This window comes from Schistocerca cancellata, chromosome 1 (assembly GCF_023864275.1).
Source record: "Schistocerca cancellata isolate TAMUIC-IGC-003103 chromosome 1, iqSchCanc2.1, whole genome shotgun sequence".
Classification (NCBI taxonomy): Eukaryota; Metazoa; Arthropoda; class Insecta; order Orthoptera; family Acrididae; genus Schistocerca; species Schistocerca cancellata.
Window position 1 is genome coordinate 1,012,414,605 of NC_064626.1, and position 23,091 is coordinate 1,012,437,695.

The following is a 23,091-nucleotide window of genomic DNA, read 5'->3' on the forward strand; positions in this document are numbered from 1 at the left end:
ATTTCTGCTCCGAGATACAGCCCTCCAAAGATGACGCTGCACATACCATTTTGAAGATGCGAATTTTGGAAAAAATTTAAAATGCAATGTCTTTGGAACAGTTCTAGTTATTTTATTGGGATTTTCTTTTATTTGAAAGATAATTGCAGTATGATTACAAAGAAATCGTCCATTTGCACTTATCTGTCAAAGTTTCTTTTACAATAGCTTTCTGAACTTTTTTGTAATTTATGGAAATTTTTCTGTTTTCCAAAAATGCCAATCCATAAAATTTTGATTTTTTTTCCTGTTGATTAGTACCATATAGTCCTACATTCTCTGAAAATGAGAGCTTCCACTTTTAGGTTGAACAGGTTTTATAAACAATTGAAAATTTTGGTATACATACATACATTATTACCTCATTATCACATAACAGGCTCATAAGAATCAAAACCTGGTCTTATTTAACATAATTTTAGTTTTGAAAGATGAGTAAGAGACTCATTTTTCAAGCATTTTAAATGGTTCCAAAATGTATGTGAAAGGTCCAAAGACTTAAAGGTTTCAGTTTATACAACTTCTGTGCACTCTGTTTTATATTGAAATTAGCCAGTCAATGAAATAAGAATGTGTTCCACTGCTTGAGTATCTTCCTTTGATGTAGAGTGATTCTTTCTTGTTGAACCAACAGGAACTGGAGCACCTACAGTCTTCAAAACATCGTGAACAGGATGTGAGCACTGATGGCATTGTTGCTGCCCTTCAGCTGGAAACCTATCTCCAACAGCTGGTCCATGTTGCAGCATAAAGTTTGCTACAGTTTCTGGTGTCTATCATTTCTGCAATCCACCAGTCACTGTCGTACACACACGTCACAAACATCCCCCTTCTGAGGTTGTGATTCTGAATATTATCCTGAGGTGTTGGCTGAATGAACGAAATTTCTTCTGTCTTCCTCTTTAAAGTGCGTGCAATATGAGTTTGCCCATCACTTTGAGTCCAAAAGTGTGTCTTTTGAATTCCTTTCACAGGAGTCATTTGTTTGGATTGTTCTTTTTTCTGCTCACGGAATTCTTTGATTTCCTCTTTGGACAAAAAATATGAAAAATTTCACTAATCTCGTAAAAGCCTCAGCATTCTGATTCGCAGCTGTATTGGTCTGGAAAGATTATCTTTTGTACCTAGCATGATGCTTCAGCTGGCCTCCTACACCATCATAAGGCCCCTTCCCGTGACTAGTAGCACTGTATACCCAGCCGGTTGGCACAAGTGACTTACTCAATTCAAACAGCTGGTAACGATTTTTAAAATTACTAGGAGCACCATCAGAAATAATGATGATCTTCTCTGTCCCTGTTTGCAGTTGAAGAATTTTGCGCATTGCTAGCAAAGCATGTGCTGAGTCATGTCCTGTGTCATCACTTACAAGAGCAACACTTGTGGTCGTGTTTTGAAAATATGTCACTCCTGTAAAAATTGAAACCTGGTCATTACTCCAATGATATCCTTGTACTTCTGGTGGGAGAATTACAGACCAGTTCTCAGCAAAATCACAGTGATGCACTAAACATAATTCTCCAGCCTCTACACACCCTTTCACTTCTGCGATGTATTGTTGTTGCAATTTCTTCAGATGCTGGTGTGTTACTGCTTTCTCTGACAATTTACCAAGTTCATCAATGAAACTGTCAAAAGCAACAGTTTTCTTAATTAGTTTATTTTCCTCCCATGTCACATATATAATTTCTGCAGAGTTATCTGCTACGTCTTTCAAGCCAGGTGCCTGTAAAGACAGTCCTCCCTTTCCAGGGGAGTCACCACATTCTTGAAACAAACAGGTCTCTTGCTTTATGTCACAGACTACTAATGATTTCACATGCCCAACCAAGGTGTCATATGTCATGTGCTCCAGTAAAGTCTTCAAAGTTACTACATAAAGTTCAAAATTTGCGCAGTACAAACATAAACGAACATCTCTAGGTGGGTGTGGAACTACCCACTTAGGTCATAGTGCATAAAATTTTGATCTTTCAATGTGTGAAGTTGTATAGTTGCTCTTATAAATTGCAAAAGTTTCTTTAATACTGCGAGTCATGTACCTCTTCACTTTCACAACTTTTTGACCTTCAACTGTTACAGTTATAGTGTCTTTTTTTGTTGGAACTCTGGTGAGAACAGTCCCATTTATCTTCCAGATAAATATGACTGCACTATTCGAACTTGAGCTGATGACCACTTTGATACTGATGGAACGTGGCTAAAAATTGTTTTCTTTGAAAATGTCTCTGGAATAATAGTTAAAACTTGCACCTTCTCACTGTAGGATGCACAGTATTCAACAACTGAATTGATATTTGTGAAAAATTCCTCGCAAGAGTGCTTTGCTTCATTTTCTTCTGAAAATGGAATTTCTGCTTGGAAGAGAGTGGTCAGTTTTGCTGTAGTATATTCATTCATAGCTTTACTAGTTTCTCTGCACTTTCTTGATGCATAGAGCTAATGACTTGACTTCGCTGACTACGGTTTCTTAACTGGACTGACACCTACCTCTGTACTTGCCTGATTCAGGGTATTTAATTCTTCCTCTATTGAGGCAAAATCTGCATCGTTTGCACCATGGGAGGCAGTTAGAATCATTTCAGATATTGGGAAGACAGAAATCAGCAAGTTAACATATTTTTCATGTTTTCATTCAATAATGTTATATGGAATAACATTCTGGGATAACTCATCTTTAAGAAAGAATGCCTTCATTGTTCAAAAACATGCTGTCAGAGTAATCTTCTTGTAGTCATCTGTTTCTGACTACTGCTTCGCAGTATATTTATTCCCTCATGAAGTTTGTTGTAAATAATCCACTACAGTTCAAAAGGAGCAATGATATACGTAATTACAGTGACAGAAGGAAGAATGATATCCATTGTTACACACAAAGGTTGTCTTTAGCACATTGCTGTAACTAAAATTTTTGATCATTTACCCAGCGACGTAAAATGCCAGACAGCAAAGGAAAATTTGAAGACAAACAGAAACAGTTTGCCCTTGATAACTCTTTCTATTCTGTAGAAGAATTTCTATTATTGTAATGTGTAAAAGGTGGTGAATAGGAATTACTAATAAAAAAATAAAAATAAAAGAAGCACCTCAGGAATGTTCAGCATGTAGCCATATTTGCAAATTGATTTACAATACATCATTATGATCCGTTGTGCAACATGATCCATCAGTTCAGTCTTAAAGGTTGGTGAATCTACATCGATGTCATTCTCGCAGTGAGCTTCCTCTGCATATCTTGTTGTGCTCTCATCACTCCCCTGAAATCCAGAATCATACTTCACTATATGCCACATGCTACGAAAAGTGCCTCAACGTGGGTGAGCTTTCTATGGTGCTGTATTCATATCTGCATTTCCTAATTTCCCTCTCAATGTGTGTCTTATCCTGTCTACCCCACTCTGTCTTTCTTGCTCATCTCATCCAGTGCAGTCAACACAATCCTTCACTTGAATATAGCTTCAGTATCGAGACAATTGTTTGTGTCTATATTAGTAGAGAAAGCCAATTTGTTAGCTGGGCGAACATGCTCAGTTTCTTGTCTGTGTGTTCATGTCAGGCGATGCCCATAAAAGTCTGATAAAATTGCTCCCATTCTTCATACACATCAAATACCTATTGAGTAGAGTGGGTCTATTTCTGAGACATTACTGATGGCACTACTTGTTACGGTAAAGTGTCATTATTGATCAACTGCAGGGAACTTCAGGATGACTTGATCAAGATTTCTGTATGCACTTATGAATGGCAGCATTAGCACGACAGATTGCCATTCTAAGGGGCCCAGGTTCGATTCCCATCTGGGTGGGAAACTTTCTCCGCTCAGGGACTGGGTGTTGTGTTATCATCATCATCTCATCCTCATCGACATGCAAGTCACCGAAGTGGCGTCATCCCAAGACTTGCACCAAGCGACCAGTCTACCCCTGCCACATGCCATTTCATTTCATTGGCAGCAACCTTTAAATGTGAATAAATGTAGATCATTGCAAGTGAGTAGGAGAAACCTTCTGCTTATGTTTGAATACAGTATTAATGATGTGTTCCTTGACTCAGTCACTTCGAATAAATATCTGTGAGTAACATTACAAAACAAGAAATTGAATGAGAAAATAAGGTCAGTTGTAGGAAAGATGAATGACCAGTGACAATTAACGTGGAAAGTTCTGGGAAAGTTCAGTGCACATACAAACAAAGCTGTCTATAGAATGCTTGTCCAACACATTTTTGTGTACTGCTGCAATTTTTTGGGTCCTTACAAGGCTCTCCCAAGGAAGATGTCAAATCAATGCAAAAATGTATTGTTAGTGTAGTGACCTGTCAGTTTGATCAGTACAGTGGATGATGTTTTTTCACTTTCTCTGTATGTGGTATAAGTCTTGAATATAATACCTGTTGAAACACCAAATACTTAGGCTCACTTGGTTATGGAAGCATCCATCATATGAGCACCTACGATTTTCCCGTGTTTGAATTCAATAGCTCCAACATAATGAGCTCACTACTGGACTTCTGGTTATGGAAGGACCCACCAAATGAGGACCAACAATTGTCCCACGTTTGAATTCACTTAGCTCTGACATAATGCAAGCTCAACTTCCCAGAACACTGTAATGACCATGGCTGGCACAGGCAAAATTTTGAAGAGATTACAAAAATGCCTTTCATGGTGAAATGCAACAGCATAACCTGTAGGCTTGGCTAACATCTGTATTTACTTTTAAGCATGCATTTCTCACTGTGGTTTCCATGTTTTTGTCCAGCTCCTGTATTTTAGAAAAGTTTATAGACCAAACATGGCCTCGAATGTTTCTTACAAATTTGTTAGTGTCTAGCTGACTTAACGAACAGATTTGTTACAGAATGACATCACAAAGTATAACAGTGAAGATTACTGATTTGCCATGTTTAATTTTATATGCACTTGTATTACTATTTTTTAGAAACTTCATAGTATTTTCATATTTGTATAAATTCTTTATACAATAGCTTATGTATGTGTTAATTACTTTTTATATAAAATGTACTGAAATACTAAAATTTTGAATTACAGCTTGCTTTGCTTATGAGAGGCAAGATACCCTCTCAGAAAGACCTTCGAGGAACACTTCTAAGAATAATTCAGTCCACATCATTCCTTGCATGCCATGCATTTAGTTATTCTTTATTCCTATGTCTGCTTAGGTGAGTATGAAATGCCAAGTACTACAAATTTATTTGCTGAGAAATGTGTCTAGTGAGAGTAGCCTGAAAAGATTTGGGCTGCAGTCATGCCTCACAGCCGTATTATACTGTTTACTTTCATCATTTATTGGTACATATTTTATAACCATTGACCTAAAATTGTTGGTCATTGTGAATAGTAGTACTTGTTATATACATCTGTCAAAAGTAGCAGAATTATATATGTCTGCAACAGTGATGGAGCTCTGTGTGGTGTAAAGCTCTTTATTATAGTTGGTTGCTTCAAATGAAACTTCTTGTTAGTTATATGTATGTTTATGAAACTGCTCCTCCGTTTTCTACTAATAAAAATGGTTACTGAATTAAAATGTGGCCATATCGGTCATGACAGGGAAAAGCCGAAAGGTTTTTGGGAAAGCAAGATCATAAAAAATTCTTGGAAAGGTACATGACGTGGTAATGGAGGACCAGTGGATTAGTGTGTCAAAAAATTGAAAAAGGAAAGAAGTAAGGCAGATTGGGTTTCAACATTCCACAAACAGTTAGGTCATTAGAGACAGAGAATAAGCTTGAATTCAGGAAAGAAATCAGCTATGCCGTTTCAAAGGAACCATCCCAGCATTTGCCTGAAGCAGTTTAGTGAAACCACAGAAAATGTAAATCTTGACAGCCAGACTATCATTTGAACTGTTATTCTCTCAAATACGAGTCCACTGTATTATCACTGCGCCAAATGAAAGTATTTGATCACTGGATTGTTCTCACAAGAATGAAATTGATTTTGTGAGCTGCATTGTTACTGTAGGTGAGACTTTAAATTCATCATTAGAGATCAAAATCCAGAGAGCAATTGAAACAGTGAACAGAGTCAGAATGGTCTGTACCAAATAAAGTAATAGTTTCTTAAATGAAATCAGTGATTTGGGTGTGGAGCAGGGATTTAATTACTAGTGTTTGTTGAAAGTTAAATCTTTAACTGGAAATTATTTTTGTGATGTCTTGATCACAAATCACACGTAACTTATGAGGAAGCATCTGACTTACAGAAGCAAAAGGTCATTTTTCAGTAATGCAATGTGCTCACTCACAAAAAGTGTTTTGACAGCTTCCAGTATTAAGCATCTTCTTTATGAACTGCTGGAACATCCACTCAGATGATACTCGCATTCAAACAGGCTCGATATTTCCTGATATGCCAAAGTGCTCAATTCAGTATCAGCCTCGCTAAAGCAATCATGAGACATGTGACACGTGCGACACTAGTGCAAGAGGTACACGAGAAACTACTCACTATAACAATTTATTTCTCTGTTTAAAATTTGACAGTTTTGTGGAACTACAATATTCAGGGTGTATACAACCAGTGACAACTGGGAGATCCGGGAATAACCCGTGAATTTTTCCATCCAGGAGAAAACCAGGAAAAACCCGGGAATTTTTTAGAATTCCAGGAATTTTTCATTGTTTTAGTTTTCAGTTTAATTTTTGTAACTTCGACTGGTAAGAACCAATACTCTGAGAAAGAATATTACTGTATCTCGCTACTGCAGAATAATACTGCAGCAATAAAACACGAACCGGAGGGGGCGGGGGGGGACGAAAATAAAATTTAAGTTGGAAAGGAAATGCATCATATACAAGAACAAAACATAGTGCTCGTACAAGCATCTGCCAACAGCAAAATGTGTCAAATGCTTTAGGAAGATTATGCAATGTTTCATAACAACAAATTGTCTCCGATGGGCATGACATCACAACAGTTATATTAGATTAGATTGAGCGGTTGCAAGCGAGCTTATGTGCATGTGCAGTTGAGTCGCATATGAGTAGTATCTTCTCTCGCTTCTGGCTACAGAAATGTGGCAGTTAGCTATATAAGTAATAGCAGCAAGCAGCCATATGCTATCCGGAAAAATTTTACTGGTGCGCCGAAGCTGCCAGATGCGCAGCAGGCCCGGAACTAGGGGGCGGGGAGAAACCGGGGTATCTACAGATTCAGGGGGAGGGGGGGCGGGGCGCCAAATTCATATTATTGAAGAAAAAAGACCTTGTTTCACAAAGCGCCTAGCATCCAGCGCACGTTGATCTGTTCAGATTAATGCACAGCTTTCTTCTCTTACATTGTAGCCGGCACGGTAGCTATTCGGTCAGAGGGTTAGCTGCCCCCGCCCCGAGCAGTTGCAATGAACGAAAAAGAACAAAATGAGATTTTAAAAAAATCGATTACTCGTGTGATTTTGAGCACATCCCTGTTGGTTTTTGAACATTTTTTTATCAAATTCTAAGCTGATTTCTGAATGAATTGTAAGTTGATTTTTGAATGCATGCATAGTGTATTATGTCACACAAAACAGCAAGTTATTAGCTAATAGGCAGTAAAGACTAAAAATTTTCTGAAGAGTTCTTGTTCTGCCAGTTACAAATAATCCCATCCAGTATTAACTGAGAGATTTTTTAAAGAGGGGCAGGATGTCAGACCGGCTGACTGGGAGCAGGAGAGGCACCACAGGACATTTTAATTTCCACTGGCCTGAATATGGTTTGATGGCACCCATTACAAAATATTACACGTTTGAATTCCACAGAGCGAAATACAGAGACGTGCGATGGAAGAATACTGTGTTAAGAGGCGTGGCACTGCACTTTGGCACACAGACCAAATAACATGTCTTACGTTCTCTTGAACATGTTTTATGTATCAGACTCTTCAGAAAGACGTGCGCTACAAAATGAAGATATGTTTTAAAAGTCGATTTTTTTTTTTTTTTTTTTTTTAATTTTTGGCGTCCTGCCTCAAACGCTCAAGGTAGGGGGAGCGCCACTATCTAATATTGTCGCGGTTCGGAAATATCGTAGATCCGGACCTGATGCACAGAGCAGTCTTGAGTTGTAGTGGGGAGGTGGTAGTCTCCATGTGACCCGTGTTTACGTTTAGTGAGTTTGCTGTTTCCTCTTCGTTTATTGCTCTCACGTCAAATGAAAACAGAATGGATTTCTGTGGCCCGGAGCTATAAAGTGAATTAAAATACATTCACACAATAATGGAAGGCTAAAATATTTTATTAGTTTCAGATTTTATTTTTTTTCCCACCTTTCTGACAGTGAAGTGTTAATCGCTTTGTTGCAGAACAATGAAGTTATTTTTATGGTTTGTTAAAGAAATTTGACTTTTATTATTCTTTTCTGCTGAGACAGTCAATTTATTTGAAACGAAGTGTTTAATTCCACACTATTGGCTAGTTTCAACTGTTCGCTGCATTTCAAGTTCACGTTTTCATCTTCTAGCATGTATGGGATTATGCCATAATAAAGAACCAAACATGAGATAATATGCTACTGGTACTCCAAGAAAATTCACATCTGAATCTGGACATACGAATGTGCACTTTAAGCCGAATTATGCATTTTAGTATGGTTCACAAAATTCCCATGCTCTTGGAGTATCCTTTAATGTCTTGTTTCTTTTATGACATAATGTAAGGTCTTTTAATGTTTTACACATACAAATGTATGGGCTTCCTGCGTCATCGTGGCTGCGCAAGCGCGGTGACGCCTGTTATCTGGCGCAACTGCTGAAACGAATCAATTTCTAACAGGTCACAGGAAAATATTCCGATTTGTTGCTTGAAAATCATTACATTCAAGTAAAGTAAATTTCCTTTTACACAAGATGAACTCTGTGCGCGAATGTCCGATGAATTTCTTAAATCACAGAGCGTTTGACTCTCATTCAAAAATCAAATCTTTGAGGACAACCGTTTAGAATATTTTTGAGCCCAGAAGATCAGACATTTATGTCATTGTTAAAAATTTTACTGGCACATTTGGGTGACGTATCTTAAAGTGTAACACGCGCAAAAACGATCAAAATTATGTGTGAAAGCTTAGCTTCTTTTGCAGCTTATTAATCTTAGAGACCAATATTATACGTGAAAGCTTTTCTTTTCTTGTAGCAACACTATGTATATTAATTTAAACCATTATTTTTTTCCTATTTGTGTGTTCTCACTACTTAACAGTGATGTTGCTATTGACTAACTACATCACGTGTCCTGTGCTATGAATATCCGCTGTCATCGGCTGCCGAGATCGCTTGACATGAGCTACGACTGGCTTACAAAAGCGCATTGCAATCTTGATTTCAATCCTTCGGAAAGTAACATGCGGTGTTTGGTGGAATTCGAATTTATACTTCCGTAATAAGGAAATATGCAGTGTACATGTTGCTGCACATCAGACAATTTTCCCTGAGTGCCGGGAAATTCTATGCTGGTGTATGAAACCACAACCATTGAAAGGATTGATAAGTTTTACAATTCCGAGGAAAAGTATACTGTTACATAACAAGGAAAAAGGGTATTTTCATCCGGGAGAAAGTGTATTTTAACCGGAAAATTCGGGGAAAATCCGGTAATTTTTTTTCCTCATCCACGTATACACCCTGATCTTACAAACTATTGTTGTATTTGAGCAATTTGCAACAAAAATTGTCATACATGTAAGGACGCAGGATATAAATAGTTATGCTGCATTTTAAGTAAAGATAACATTGAAAGGCATAAACGTTGTCTTTCAAAGAAAACAATACGTAATACTGAAAACGAGTCAATATCTTATTTGGTTATGAGACACTATAATGATTTGCCAAGTTTATTGCAAATGAGAAAGTGACTTACTGTTCACTCATTAGAATACTGAGTAAAATCTTTTAATCAGCTTTAGAACAGTATGGTGAAATTTAGATGAAATAGAAAGAATGTTAATCCAGAATTAAATGTCTGCAAATGAACTAAATCATGTTAAATTGGCTATGATTGTTGTCATGAGAATAAATTACAGTTGCTAGACCTATTGTGAAGGTGTTCCAACAGACATCACGGGCAAAATGAAAGTTTGAGAATTGGACTGAATTGTGTTTATACGAACTTTTATTTATGTATTATTTGCTGCTGTTACATATGACCTGCACCGTAGAAGATATTGCAGTCCTTATTCCACAGTTGCTCAGGACAGCACTATGGAGATGGTGGATGGGGAACAGTGACATCAGCTTGGCTGAGAACCGTGATGTAGGGGTGGGCAAGAAATCATGTATTTGTTGCAAATCACATGACTGAGAAATCTCAGTTATCCCAATAACAACTTTACAGAATGTGCCTGCAATTCATTCACATCTAGAAGACACAAGAGGTCTCATACAGTCTAGCCATCCATGGCAGTTGCTTCTGTAGTGTGAGCAATCCTTCTGCAAATATACCCAAGGTCTCACTGTCATTCATATACCGAAATTGCCCTCCCAGCTTTATGCAGACACATTTCCCATGTTTTGTTTCTCCAGTTGCCTGCCACCTTCTACATTTCTACCATATGGCCACAAAGGATCACCTCCACCCCCTTTCCATCGCTGGGGCAAATTCCTTCTACCATAACATCCCCAATGCCCATGGCCTTGCTGCTATTGACCAGTACCTTTCCTAATGCCCAACTGATGTGTCAGTGTCATAGTAACTGCCGCCTGCTTCACATCTGCTGTGCAGCGAGCTACGTTAATTTAAGTATTAACTGTATTTTTCTTACTTGTCACTTCTTCTGCCGCTATCGGGTGGAGAAATGTAGGGTCCCCCTGAATAGGTCAGGTGTGCACTACATGCAGGAAGCGGCTACAAGGGTAACGGAGTACGTGTGGAGTGCACATGTGGGTTTTTTAGATTAGAGAATTCCCTCCCTAGGCCCGACAAGACGCCTCCTGAGATGTGGCAAGTTAGTAGTAGGCAAAACACAACAGGGAATAACAATATTAATGTGGTAATAGTAAACTGCAGGAGCGCCTATAGAAAGGTTCCAGAACTGCTCTCATTAATAAACGGTCACAATGTCCACATAGTACTAGGGACAGAAAGTTGGCTGAAACCAGATGTAAACAGTAATGAAATTCTAAACTCATATTGGAATGTATACCGCAGAGACAGGCTGGACAGTGAAGGGGGAGGCATGTTTATAGCGATAAAAAGTGCAATAATATCGAAGGAAATTGACGGAGATCTGAAATGTGAAATAATTTGGGTGAAGGTCACGGTTAAAGCAGGTTCAAACATGGTAATTGGATGTCTCTATAGGCCCCCTGGTTCAGCAGCTGTTGTGGCAGAGCACCTGAAGGAAAATTTGGAAAATATTTAGAGTAGATTTCCCCACCATGTTATAGTTCTGGGTGGAGATTTTAATTTGCCTAATATAGACTGGGAGACTCAAGCGTTTATAACGGGTGGAAGAGACAAAGAATCCAGTGAAATTTTTTTAAGTGCTTTATCTGAAAACTACCTTGAGCAGTTACAGAGAACTGACTCGTGGCGATAACATATTAGACCTTCTGGTGACAAACAGACCCGAACTGTTTGAAACAGTTAGCGCAGAACAGGGAATCAGCGATCATAAAGCGGTTACTGCATTGACAATTTCAGTCGTAAATATAAATATTAAAAAAGGTAGGAAGATTTTTCTGTTTAGCAAAAGTGACAAAAAGCAGATTTCAGAGTACTTGATGGCTCAACACAAAAGTTTTGTGTCAAGTACAGATAGTGTCGAGGATCAGTGGACAAAGTTCAAAACCATCGTACAATATGCATTAGATGAGTATGTGCCAAACAAGCTCGTAAGATATGGAAAAAATCCACCGTGGTACAACAACAGAGTTAGAAAACTGCTGTGGAAGGAAAGGGAACTTCACAGCAAACATAAATATAGCCAAAGCCTTGCAGACAAACAAAAATTACGCGAAGCGAAATGTAGTGTGAGGAAGGCTATGCGAGAGGCGTTCAATGAATTCGAAAGTAAAGTTCTATGTACTGACTTGGCAGAAAATCCTAAGAAATTTTGGTCTTATGTCAAAGTGGTAGGTGGATCAAAACAAAATGTCCAGACACTCGGTGATCAAAATGGTACTGAAACAGAGGATGACAGACTAAAGGCCGAAATACTAAATGTCTTTTTCCAAAGCTGTTCCACAGAGGAAGACTGAATTGTAGTTCCTTCTCTAGATTGTTGCACAGATGACAAAATGGTAGATATCGAAATAGACGACAGAGGGATAGAGAAACAATTAAAATTGCTCAAAAGAGGAAAGGCCGCTGGAACTGATGGGATACCAGTTCGATATTACACAGAGTATGCGAAGGAACTTGCCCCCTTCATGCAGCGGTGTACCGTAGATCTCTAGAAGAGCGTAGCGTTCCAGAGGATTGGAAAAGGGCACAGGTCATCCCCGTTTTCAAGAAGGTATGTCGAACAGATGTGCAGAACTATAGACCTATATCTCTAACGTCGATCAGTTGTAGAATTTTGGAACATGTATTGTGTTAGAGTATAATAACTTTTCTGGAGACTAGAAATCTGCTACGTAGGAATCGGCATGGGTTTCGAAAAAGACGATTGTGTGAAACCCAGCTCGCGCTATTCGTCCACGAGACTCAGAGGGCCATAGACACGGCTTCCCAGGTAGATGCCGTGTTTCTTGACTTCCGCAAGGTGTCCGATACAATTCCCCACAGTTGTTTAATGAACAAAGTAAGAGCATATTGTGTGATTGGATTGAAGAGTTCCTAGATAACAGAACGCAGCATGTTATACTCAATGGAGAGGTCTTCCGAAGTAAGAGTGATTTCATGTGTGCTGCAGGGGAGTGTTGTAGAACCGTTGCTATTCACAATATACATAGGTACCGTATTTACTTGAATCTAAGCCGCACTTTTTTTCCGGTTTTTGTAATCCAAAAAACCGCCTGCGGCTTAGAATCGAGTGCAAAGTAAGCGGAAGTTCTGAAAAATGTTGGTAGGTGCCGCCACAACTAACTTCTGTCGTCGAATATATGTAGCGCTACGCAGGCATGCTTCGCAGGCACAAAGACAAATACTGGCACCAAAACCTCTGCGTCAGTAAATAAATAAAAAAAAAGGTGGAAGACGAGCTTTTTTTCCTCCGCCCCGAGTTTCGACCACTGCATTTTCATACATTATCCAACGAAGTAAATACAAATTCCGTATTGTTCCTCATCGAACGTAGCAGCATTTCAATGTACTACGAAAATCCGACTGGCAAGACTGTTTGGGATATTTGTCAATATGGCCAACTCTGCTTTCTGAATTTTTTCCTAACTTTGAGAAGAAATGGTTGCTAATAGGAACTTTTATGAATTGTGAATCACATACAGTATTCTCTTCATCATAAGAATAATACGAATATAAACATTTTGCCATGTATTCTTTCATGTTTGCTGCTATCTCATTTAAATCCTGTCCGCCTAATAAACTACGAAACTAGAGTGAGACAACAGCAGACGCGGAAGAATATACATACCATGTCATGTTTATATTCGTATTATTCTTATGCCTAATAGTGACACAGTCAGAAATGAAGCACGGCAATTGACTAGATTTTTAAATCTAAGATGTCTCTAATTTCTGTGCATAATGTAATGTACTAAAGAGGCGTCTGCAAAGATTTTCAAACGGAAAAAATTTTTGCTAAATTCTCGTTCAGAACATCTTCTATCATACGCAATCTATTATTTGGTTCTTGTTGATCATTATCAAAGAAAGCAGCAGTGTAAGTAGCAACGAATAGCAGTCTCTTGCCATTGTTTCGCTAATTAGACGATTCCTCTCTTTGTTTTTTTTTTTTTTTTTTTTAATTGTAAGCGGCGGTAGTGTGCACAAAAGCAAGCCATGCCGCGAGTGGCGACAGGCCGTAAACCCTCATTTTCAGAATGCGACAAACAATGCATGACACAGTACAGTAATGCATTTTCAGCTTTGAGTGACGGGAACACCTATAACAAAGAGAACTGCACTTGTCAGATCAAAGAAAAATAAGCAATCAATTCAAACCAGACGAAGCACGTGAAAAAGGAAGGGTACCCGTATAAATACGGACGGAGCGCCTGACGCATAACAACGGCTACCTGGTAAAGATTAACTGCTAAGCTTACGACTCGAACCAAACTACTACAGCTGTATCGTCATTCATTCAACCTAAATTGTGTCTCATATTACAATGGACCAACTTTGTTCCGATTTGGAAGTGCGGCCTAAAACTTTTCTCTCCCCTTGAATTTCGATTCTCAGATTTCAGGTGCGGCTTAGATTCGGGAAAATTTTTTTTCCTCGATTTCGAGTCTCATTTTTCAGGTGCGGCTTAGATTCGAGTGTGGCTTAAATTCGAGTAAATACGGTAAATGACCTTGTGGATAACATCGGAAGTTCACTGAGGCTTTTTGCAGATGATGCTGTGATATATCGTGAGGTTGTAACAATGGAAAATTGTACTGAATTGCAGGAGGATCTTCAGCGAATTGACACATGGTGCAGGGAATGGCAGTTGCATCTCAATGTAGACAAGAGTAATGTGCTGCGAATACATAGAAAGAAAGATCCCTTATCATTTAGCTACAATATAGCAGGTCAGCAACTGGAAGCAGTTAATTCCACAAATTATCTGGGAGTATGCATTAGGAGTGATTTAAAGTGGAATGATCATATAAAGTTGATCGTCGGTAAAGCAGATGCCAGACTGAGATTCATTGGAAGAATTCTAAGGAAATGCAATCCGAAAACAAAGGAAGTAGGTTACAGTACACTTGTTCGCCCACTGCTTGAATACTGCTCACCAATGTGGGATCCTTAACAGATAGGGTTGATAGAAGAGATAGAGAAGATCCAACGGAGATCAGCGTGCTTCGTTACAGGATCATTTAGTAAACGCAAAAGCTTTATGGAGATGATAGATGAACTCCAGTGGAAGACTCTGCAAGAGAGACGCTCAGTAGCTCGGTACGGGCTTTTGTTGAAGTTTCGAGAACATACCTTCACCGAGGAGTCAAGCAGTATATTGCTTTATCCTATGTATATCTGGTGAAGAGACCATGAGGATAAAATCAGAGAGATTGGAGCCCACAGAGAGGCATACCGACAATCATTCTTTCCATGAACAATACGAGACTGGAATAGAAGGGAGAACCAATAGAGGTACTCAAGGTACCCTCCACCACACACCGTCAGGTGGCTTGCGGAGTATGGATGCAGATGCAGATGTAGATGTAGATTCCAAACCTACAGCTTCCTTCCTGATCATCACGATAAACCACAGTGTCACTCACAATTACTGCACCTTTGAAGGCATCACCTACAAACAGAACTGTGGTATAGTAAATAGCACCCCACGTGGCATCATCCTATGCCAACCTATTCATGGGCCATCTGGAGGAATCCTTCCCAACCACCCAGAATGTCTAAACCTCATCCTGTTCAGTTTCATTGGTGACATCTTCATCTTCACAATTTAGACAGACTCCTCCAGAACATGAACAATACCTTCTCCCCCATTCATTTCACCTGGTTCTCAACCCAACAAACCACCATCCTCAATGTTGACCTCCACCTCAAAGATGGTTACATCTCTACCTCCATTCATATCAAACCTTGCAACCTGTAGCTATACCTCTATTTTGACAGCTGCCAACCATTCTATACTAAGAAGCCACACCTGATGGTCATCTCATCTTTAGTGATGAGTAGTTCCTCTCGAAATATACCAAGGGACTCGCTGAGGCCTTCACAGACAAAAATTGTCCTCCCTACCTTGTACAGAAATGTATCTCTTTATAGTGCTATCCCTCCAGGCACCTGCCACCTTCCACATTCCCACCATCTTACCACAAAGAATCACTCCCACCATGACTCGGTACCACCCAGGACTGGAACAACTGAATCACGTTCTCTGCCAGGGTTTTGACTATCTCTGTCTTGTCCTAAAATGAGGACTATCCTACCCACTTCCCTTCTCACACATACCACAGTGGTATTCCGCCTTTCATCAAATATCCTCATCCTTCCCTACACCACCTTTGCTCCCAATTCCTTGTCTCCCTGCAGTAAACCCAGATGCAGGACCTGTCCCATACATCCTCCCACTACCATCTGTTTCAGTCCCATCACAGACATCACCTATCCCATCAAAGACATGGCTACCAGTGAAAGAGCTCGTGATCTATAAACTGGCAGTGACCACTGTGCTGCTTTCTACTTGGGTATGACAACCAATAAGCTGCCCATTCGCATAATGGCCTCAAAAAACTGACCACGAGACAGATAGAACACTCAGTTGCTGAACGTGGTGTACAACACAGTGTGCTTCACGTAAATGACTGCTTCACAGCTTGTGCCATCTGGATTCTTCCTGCTAACAGCAGCTTTTTTGTATTGCGCTGGTGGGAACTCTCCCTGCAGTATACCCTACGTTCCAGTAATCCCCCTGGCCTCAACCTTTTGCCAGTCCCTTTCCTTCACCCACCCTTTAGTTTCATACCCTTCCCTGCACCCACTCTAGCATTACACAACCTTCTGTTCCATCAGCACACCATGAGTCTTTCTTCCCTTCTCTACTTCTCTCATTTACTATTCCCCCTCCCCTCTCTCCTCAAACCTGACTGCACCCATACCCACCACATCCCTGCGTGGTGCCAAAAGCAGGAATACACTCCCCCACACCTACCCTGCTGTCCCTCTCCCTCCCTGCCCAGCCTCCTCCTTAGACAACCACTCACAGACTGCTCCTCCCATTATGCACCATAGCTTGCATTCTGGTCTCATTGACCAATTGTGCTTTTTTGTTGTGACTGTCTGCAACTCGTCTCCTCTGTAGGGTGTGTAGCAATCCAGCCTTCTCATAATATTGTCACTATTCCATCCTGGATTTTCCACTGTTTGATTATGCACATATATCACACGTAATAAACTATGAAAGATGCATCCATGGGTCCATGGCGTATCTTTTACCAAATGTTTACCAACATTGTATTTACAAGACCAATATTTTTTTTAATACTGCAGTAACCAGGTAGGCTAAACTGTAGTGTGTATTTTCAAGTACTGCGCTTAAAGTGTTCCTGATGTCGACTGTTAACTGGAAGATCAATACTTTCTACTGTTTTCGCTTCCACATCATCAGCCTTAAAACATGCAGCCTTCCAATCTAACCTAGACCTTGGGCTACACTGCAAGTCTGTCTGATATTACAGCCAAGATTTCAGGGTGGGTGGGAGGCAGGGAGGGTGAGGAGTGGGACCAATGTCACACTCTGTTGAGTCTTCATCAATGACTACAAATATGGCTGAAAATTTTGTAGCATGGGATGAGCAGAATGGATTTTCCCTTATTCACTCAAAGTGTATTTCGCATTTATTTATCATTCCTTTCAAATGACATAATTACTTCAATGGCACACTATTCAAGTACTCACCTTAGACACTCCTGTTATCAAGTATGGCTCTTTTAAGCTGCCTGTTCTTCAAGAGTTATCTTGAATGTTCACAATTACCTCTCCTGAAGGTGGATGGGTGCATAGGGAAGTCAGTAGCTTATGTGGGAACTATGTCTAGAAAATCGTGACGATTATTAAGCTTTTCTACTGTTACTAATTACTAGCAATGTAATTCTCTCTGTACAACTGGAAATATTTTCAGTAATTAAAGCAGTTGAATGGTGGAGGTTTCATTCTTGGCAATAAACAAGCTTTCAAAGTTCATTCACAAATTTAGAAACTAACTTTTCTTCTGATGAAGACCAAGTAAAGGCGCAGTGGCAACTTCTTCATTTCTGCTATCGGTGATATTTTGAACTATCGCTACTTTGAGTGACTGAAAATGTGATTCAGATACCTGTGAATATAATAATGCAGTTAAAACCCGTATTCCAAACCCTAACTCTTATTATACTGTGTGGAAATTTATGTCATGGTTCTCAAAATCACACTACTAACATTTTCATACTTGAAACTTCCTGGGAGATTAAAACTGTGTGCCAGACCGAGACTCGAACTCAGTACCTTTGCCTTTTGCGGGCAAGTGCTCTACCAACTGAGCTACCCAAGCACGACTCATGCCCCGTGAGGGTGTGAGTCGTGCTTGGGTAGCTCAGTTGGTAGAGCACTTGCCTGCGAAAGGCAAAGGTACCGAGTTCGAGTCTCAGTCCGGCACACAGTTTTAATCTGGCAGAAAGTTTCATATCAGTGCACACTCTGCTGCAGAGTGAAAATCTCATTCTGGATTTTCATACTTGTTCCATTAACACAAAATTAAAGCCAAAGGACAAACAAATGAAAAACATACTTGCTACTGACTGTTTTTTGAGATGAAATTTTCTCTAATGACAGGTGTAACTTCCATATGTAATGATAAATCGTAGAAGTTGCTGAAATAGCATTGGTAGAGTGCGGAGGTATACAAGTTGTGAATTCATTAGTTGCGGTTTTAAACTGTGACAAATTACAACTAAGAGTCACAGTTACCAAAAAGTAGCATTCACAGAAATTACTATTTCATTAAGTCACAGTTTAGCCCACCTCTGCTATGATGAGAACGAGAAGGGGAATGGTGAGCAGGCAGCTAATTTTGTAGTGCTGCCAACAATGGAAATCTGTTTAAAGTACTTGGGTGTTTTTGAACATCTATCACTTTTAAACTGTAGTTTGCCTGAATCCATTTGTAGTCGGAATTGAATTGACTTTAAAATTCAGCAAATACTCAACAGTAGTATACATTTCTACAGGAGATGGTAAAAGTTTAGGTAATGACCAGTGGCATGATTGATTGATTGATTTTAACAGGGAAGCTAAAACAGCTTAGGTCTCACTCGCCACTGCCTGCACCGAAATTAGGTTTATTGTGCGTTATAGCTCCCTGTATATCTAGCAAAGCCAACCAGTGCACTTAAATAGTGCAAGGAGTTCCTCTACAGGTTTTTTGTTAGACACAATTTCTTCAGGTCTAGTTGTCCCGACGATTCTGTATCTTTTTCTCTCCAGTGCCATGCATTCGAAGATTAGGTGTGATGCAGTTTTTTCACCCTCATCTCAGATCCTACATTTAGGGTCCTCTTCCGTTATACCCAGTGTGTAGGAGTTTTTTGAAATTCCCATGGCCGGTCATCAATTCAATCATGAGTTTGATCTCTTTCCAGTTCAATCCCAGGATTACAGAGCTTCTTTTAAAACATGGCGTGGGCATCATTACCGTACTATGTTTTTGTTTATGGACCTTGGTCCAATATCCTGTGTGCTATTTCCTAAGCCATTTCTGTAGTTCTAATTTGATCATAGCCTTGGTGATTGTCAGGACAGGTTCTGGTCCAATAAATGGAGTTGTTGCCCCCATCCTAGCCAATCTATCGGCTTGTTCATTGCTACAGGTCCCTGATTGGCCAGGGACCCACACTAGGTTTACCCTATTGCTTCCCCCCCCAGCTCCACCAGAGCCCTGTTGCAATCTGCAACAATCTTAGATCTTGTTGCAGGAGCTGCCAATGATTTCAGGGCTGCCTGTCTGAATAGATGTAGATGCTACGGTCATTGTAGTACCTACGCATATTCTCCTCCACACATGCCATGATTGCAGTAATTTTAGCTTGGAATACAGAGGCCAGTTTTCCTAGCGAGATGATGCTCTCCAGTCTTGGCTGAACCCCGTACACCCCTGCCCCAATGCGTTGGTCTGTTTTTGACCCATCAGTGAACCAAACGATGTCCCCCGTATGGTGTCGAACTGTTTTTTCCCACTGCTCCCCACTTTCAATTCTTATGTTGTAAGGCTTGTCGAAGCAGTTGGGAGTTATTATATAGTCAGCAGGCATTTCCCCAGCCTTTCCTATATTTACCTCACTCACTGTGTTAGTGTGTGATTCTGGATATCCGAATGAGAGCCAGTTTTGGCCAGTTTTAGGTCTGTGTGTCCCAGCTGCTGCCTCCATCTTGACCCAAAGGTGAAGTGGAGGCATATCCAGTATGGCTTCCATTCCAGCGGTTTGTGTGCTGCTAAATCCACCTGTTATGGCTAAGCAGGCCAATCTCTGCTCCTTAGCAAGCTCCTTAGCAGCAACCCACTGTTCAACCTTCTTCCACCGCACTACAGCCCCATAAGAAATCCTACGTCTAACCACTGTGGTGTATGTCCAGTGCATACCCCTGGGGCTTAGGCCCCAGTTTTTGCCACAAGCCCTCCTAGTACTCACTAGAGTACTTTTTGCCTTGGGGCAGATGCTCTCAATGTGAGGGGTCCACGTTAGCTTCTCATCCAAGGTTACCCCTAGATATTTCACTGTCCCCTTCACAGGTAGAGTTTCATCGAAGAGCTTTAGGTTCCAACTTGAGTGTTAAATATGTCTCTTCATAAATGGCACGACAACAGTCTTCTTAGGATTAACTCTCAGATCCTGTTTAATGCACCATTTAATGAGTAGTGTTTGTTTGTTTGAGCCTGGATTTATAGCAACTTTCCATCTGTCCACTGAGTGTACATTTTACCTTTCCTTCCACTTAATACCTACCTTTCCCATTATTATATTTAAACTAGAGGGTTAAAGCGCGTTTATGATGTTGGCACTCTTCCACTGTGTGCTGCTGTTAGCAATTCAATTCCGTCGGTCGGGTGATACTGTAGAGTAGCTAATGAGAATAGCTTGTTTTGGTAGAAAATATGAATTGATGACTTTTGTTATTGACATGAATAGCAAGCGATTGAGGATTATTGACCTGTCTATTATGGATTGTAAAGTTTGTGACTGGTTTTCATTTCTCAGAATGTGACACAACTTCTCAGGACATTGTTTTGTCTTCCAATGTTTGGTTGTGAGTTAGTGAAGCCAATGAATGTGGCTGGAGGAAAACTGGCCGTGGTGACAGACTGATCTGTAGTGTAGCCCAATAATTTTTTAGAAAACTTAGTGGCATATTTTCAAAATGGCCCTATTTCTGAGGTTGTGGCTTCTAGAGATGGGCAAACTTGTATATCTTTGGGAACAAGTTCACTGGTGATCGCTCTCTTTTGGGAACCGTTCATTTTTACTTATTCACTGTTCATTTGTGCATGGTATATGGTGCTAATGAGAAATTGAAAATTAGTAGAATAGGTGACTGAAGATAAAAGGCGCCAAGAGGGGACACTTGCCCCCCCCCCCCCCCCCTCCCTCCCTGGAGTACAGAGTTTTTATTCATTACAGAATCCTCAAACATTTGTAGAAGTAATTTTCGTGGTCCTGCAAAACCTCCTGTTTAGCCAATTGTAGTGTTATGTGGCAGATCACAGTGAAATAATATAAGGTGGCTAATGAAAAACGGGCCCCAAGTACATACTGCTTGCCAGTTATGCACGATTTGTTGACCACTACGATCAGAATAGATGAACATGTAACAATTAGGTAGTAAAGAAATAACAAATAAGTTAATTCAAACAACAACTTTGAAACAATAGACGACGATTGGTGGGCGACAATGAGCAGTCTAGAACTCGAGGCTGATTTTTCATGCGCCATCTTGTACCACCGAAATAATATTGTAGGAGTTATCATATACTCTTTACAAAACGTGACACCAGACACTAGATTATGGAGTGCAGGCTTCATTCAGTTGTGAGTAGGTCTGCCTTCAATAACAATGAACATGCTGTTTTACCTTAGATCAAAAACGACGGAAAATGGACACTCTTGTGTGCCATGCCGACTTCCTTTGCATGTGTAATAACAAAAAAAATATTGTCTTTTTATAAGTATGTCTTCTGGTGTTTATCGAAATAGTGAAGTAAGCTGATATGCGCTTTTGTTACCTGAGAAGAAGTATGCATTACATACCACGTAATTTTTATGTAGTTATAAAATACATTTTAATTACTGGTCATCGATGCTGAATAGCATACGGAAAGAATCAGAAGTACAGAGTTCAAAAAAGGCTTGAAACAGATCTAGAATGGGCGTGTGCATCGAACGAAATGAACGACTCGATACTGAACTATTTAGGAGCAGTCGGCAGTGGAACTGTGAGTAGCCATGCAAAGGAGGACAAGTCCGGCTGAGGGACATCGAGACCGAGACAGAGATGGGAATGAGACCCAGGCTGGAACGAGACCGGCCGACGTGCCATTGCGGGAACGAGACGGACAGTTTCCCATTCCCGGAAACTATAAGTAGAAAGCCACGTCTGAAGTGAACTCTGAAAGACTGTTCCTTAGAATTCTTTCCTTGCTCCTTCCATTCATCTTGGCGAACTGTTCCTTTGGACCCGTTAGTTCGCGAACGACCCATCTCTAGTGGCTACGTAGGATCCTAAGTGTACAATTTCAGTTTTACAGACTATTTTGTTTTATTTGACATTCTGCACAATATATTCCACTGTGTCACCATATAATTTAATACACTCCACATCATAATGACATTTATCAAAAGTTATTTTCTCATTGGTTCTGCCATTTTGTCTAATCATTGGACTCATTATTCATCATGTTCCCTTCCCATCCTTCACTGTGTAAACAGTTATCAACTGCAGCATGCAACGAAAAAGCTACTGACTCTGTAAGTGCACGTTTACATGTAGAAATTCAATTTCTATAGTTTCTGAATGTGTCAGAACTGAACGAATTTATACAGTTGTTACCTATGGACTCATGATCTGCCTCATATTATTTGCTGTTAAATTTCTGGTATGCATTATAATAATTTGATATTTCCAGGCGGATACTTGGAAACTTCAACTTCTTAACTGCCTCATTCATACCAGCATTTCTGGCTAGTTATACCTCAATTTTGGTGGAAAGACCTTCTAGAAGAGGGCTGTTGTGTTTGTATGTTACTAATGTGGTAAGTAGCATTTTTAAAATAAATTATAAAAAAATGAAAATGTTACTTTCTTTGCATATGTTAACTCCTGTTTTGTATTATTTTTAAAGATGTGAGTGTTAATGCAGTAAAAGTACCTCTAAGTGTAGTTGGATGTGTAGAACTAAAAATTTCAATAATATTAATATTGTGTGTGTGTGTGTGTGTGTGTGTGTGTGTGTGT

The 23,091-nt window shown here is 39.8% G+C and overlaps 1 protein-coding gene across 2 annotated transcripts in view; it reads left to right on the plus strand.

The window, feature by feature from the left end:
- Positions 1-23,091, plus strand: part of LOC126089118 (transmembrane protein 135-like) — a 110,393-nt gene that overhangs the window by 4,925 nt on the left and 82,377 nt on the right. For both annotated transcript variants that reach the window (XM_049906886.1, XM_049906887.1), the window contains exons 2-3: positions 5,090-5,220; positions 22,763-22,889. In XM_049906886.1, the coding sequence (XP_049762843.1) occupies positions 5,090-5,220; positions 22,763-22,889 (258 nt within the window). The remainder of the gene's footprint in view (positions 1-5,089; positions 5,221-22,762; positions 22,890-23,091) is intronic.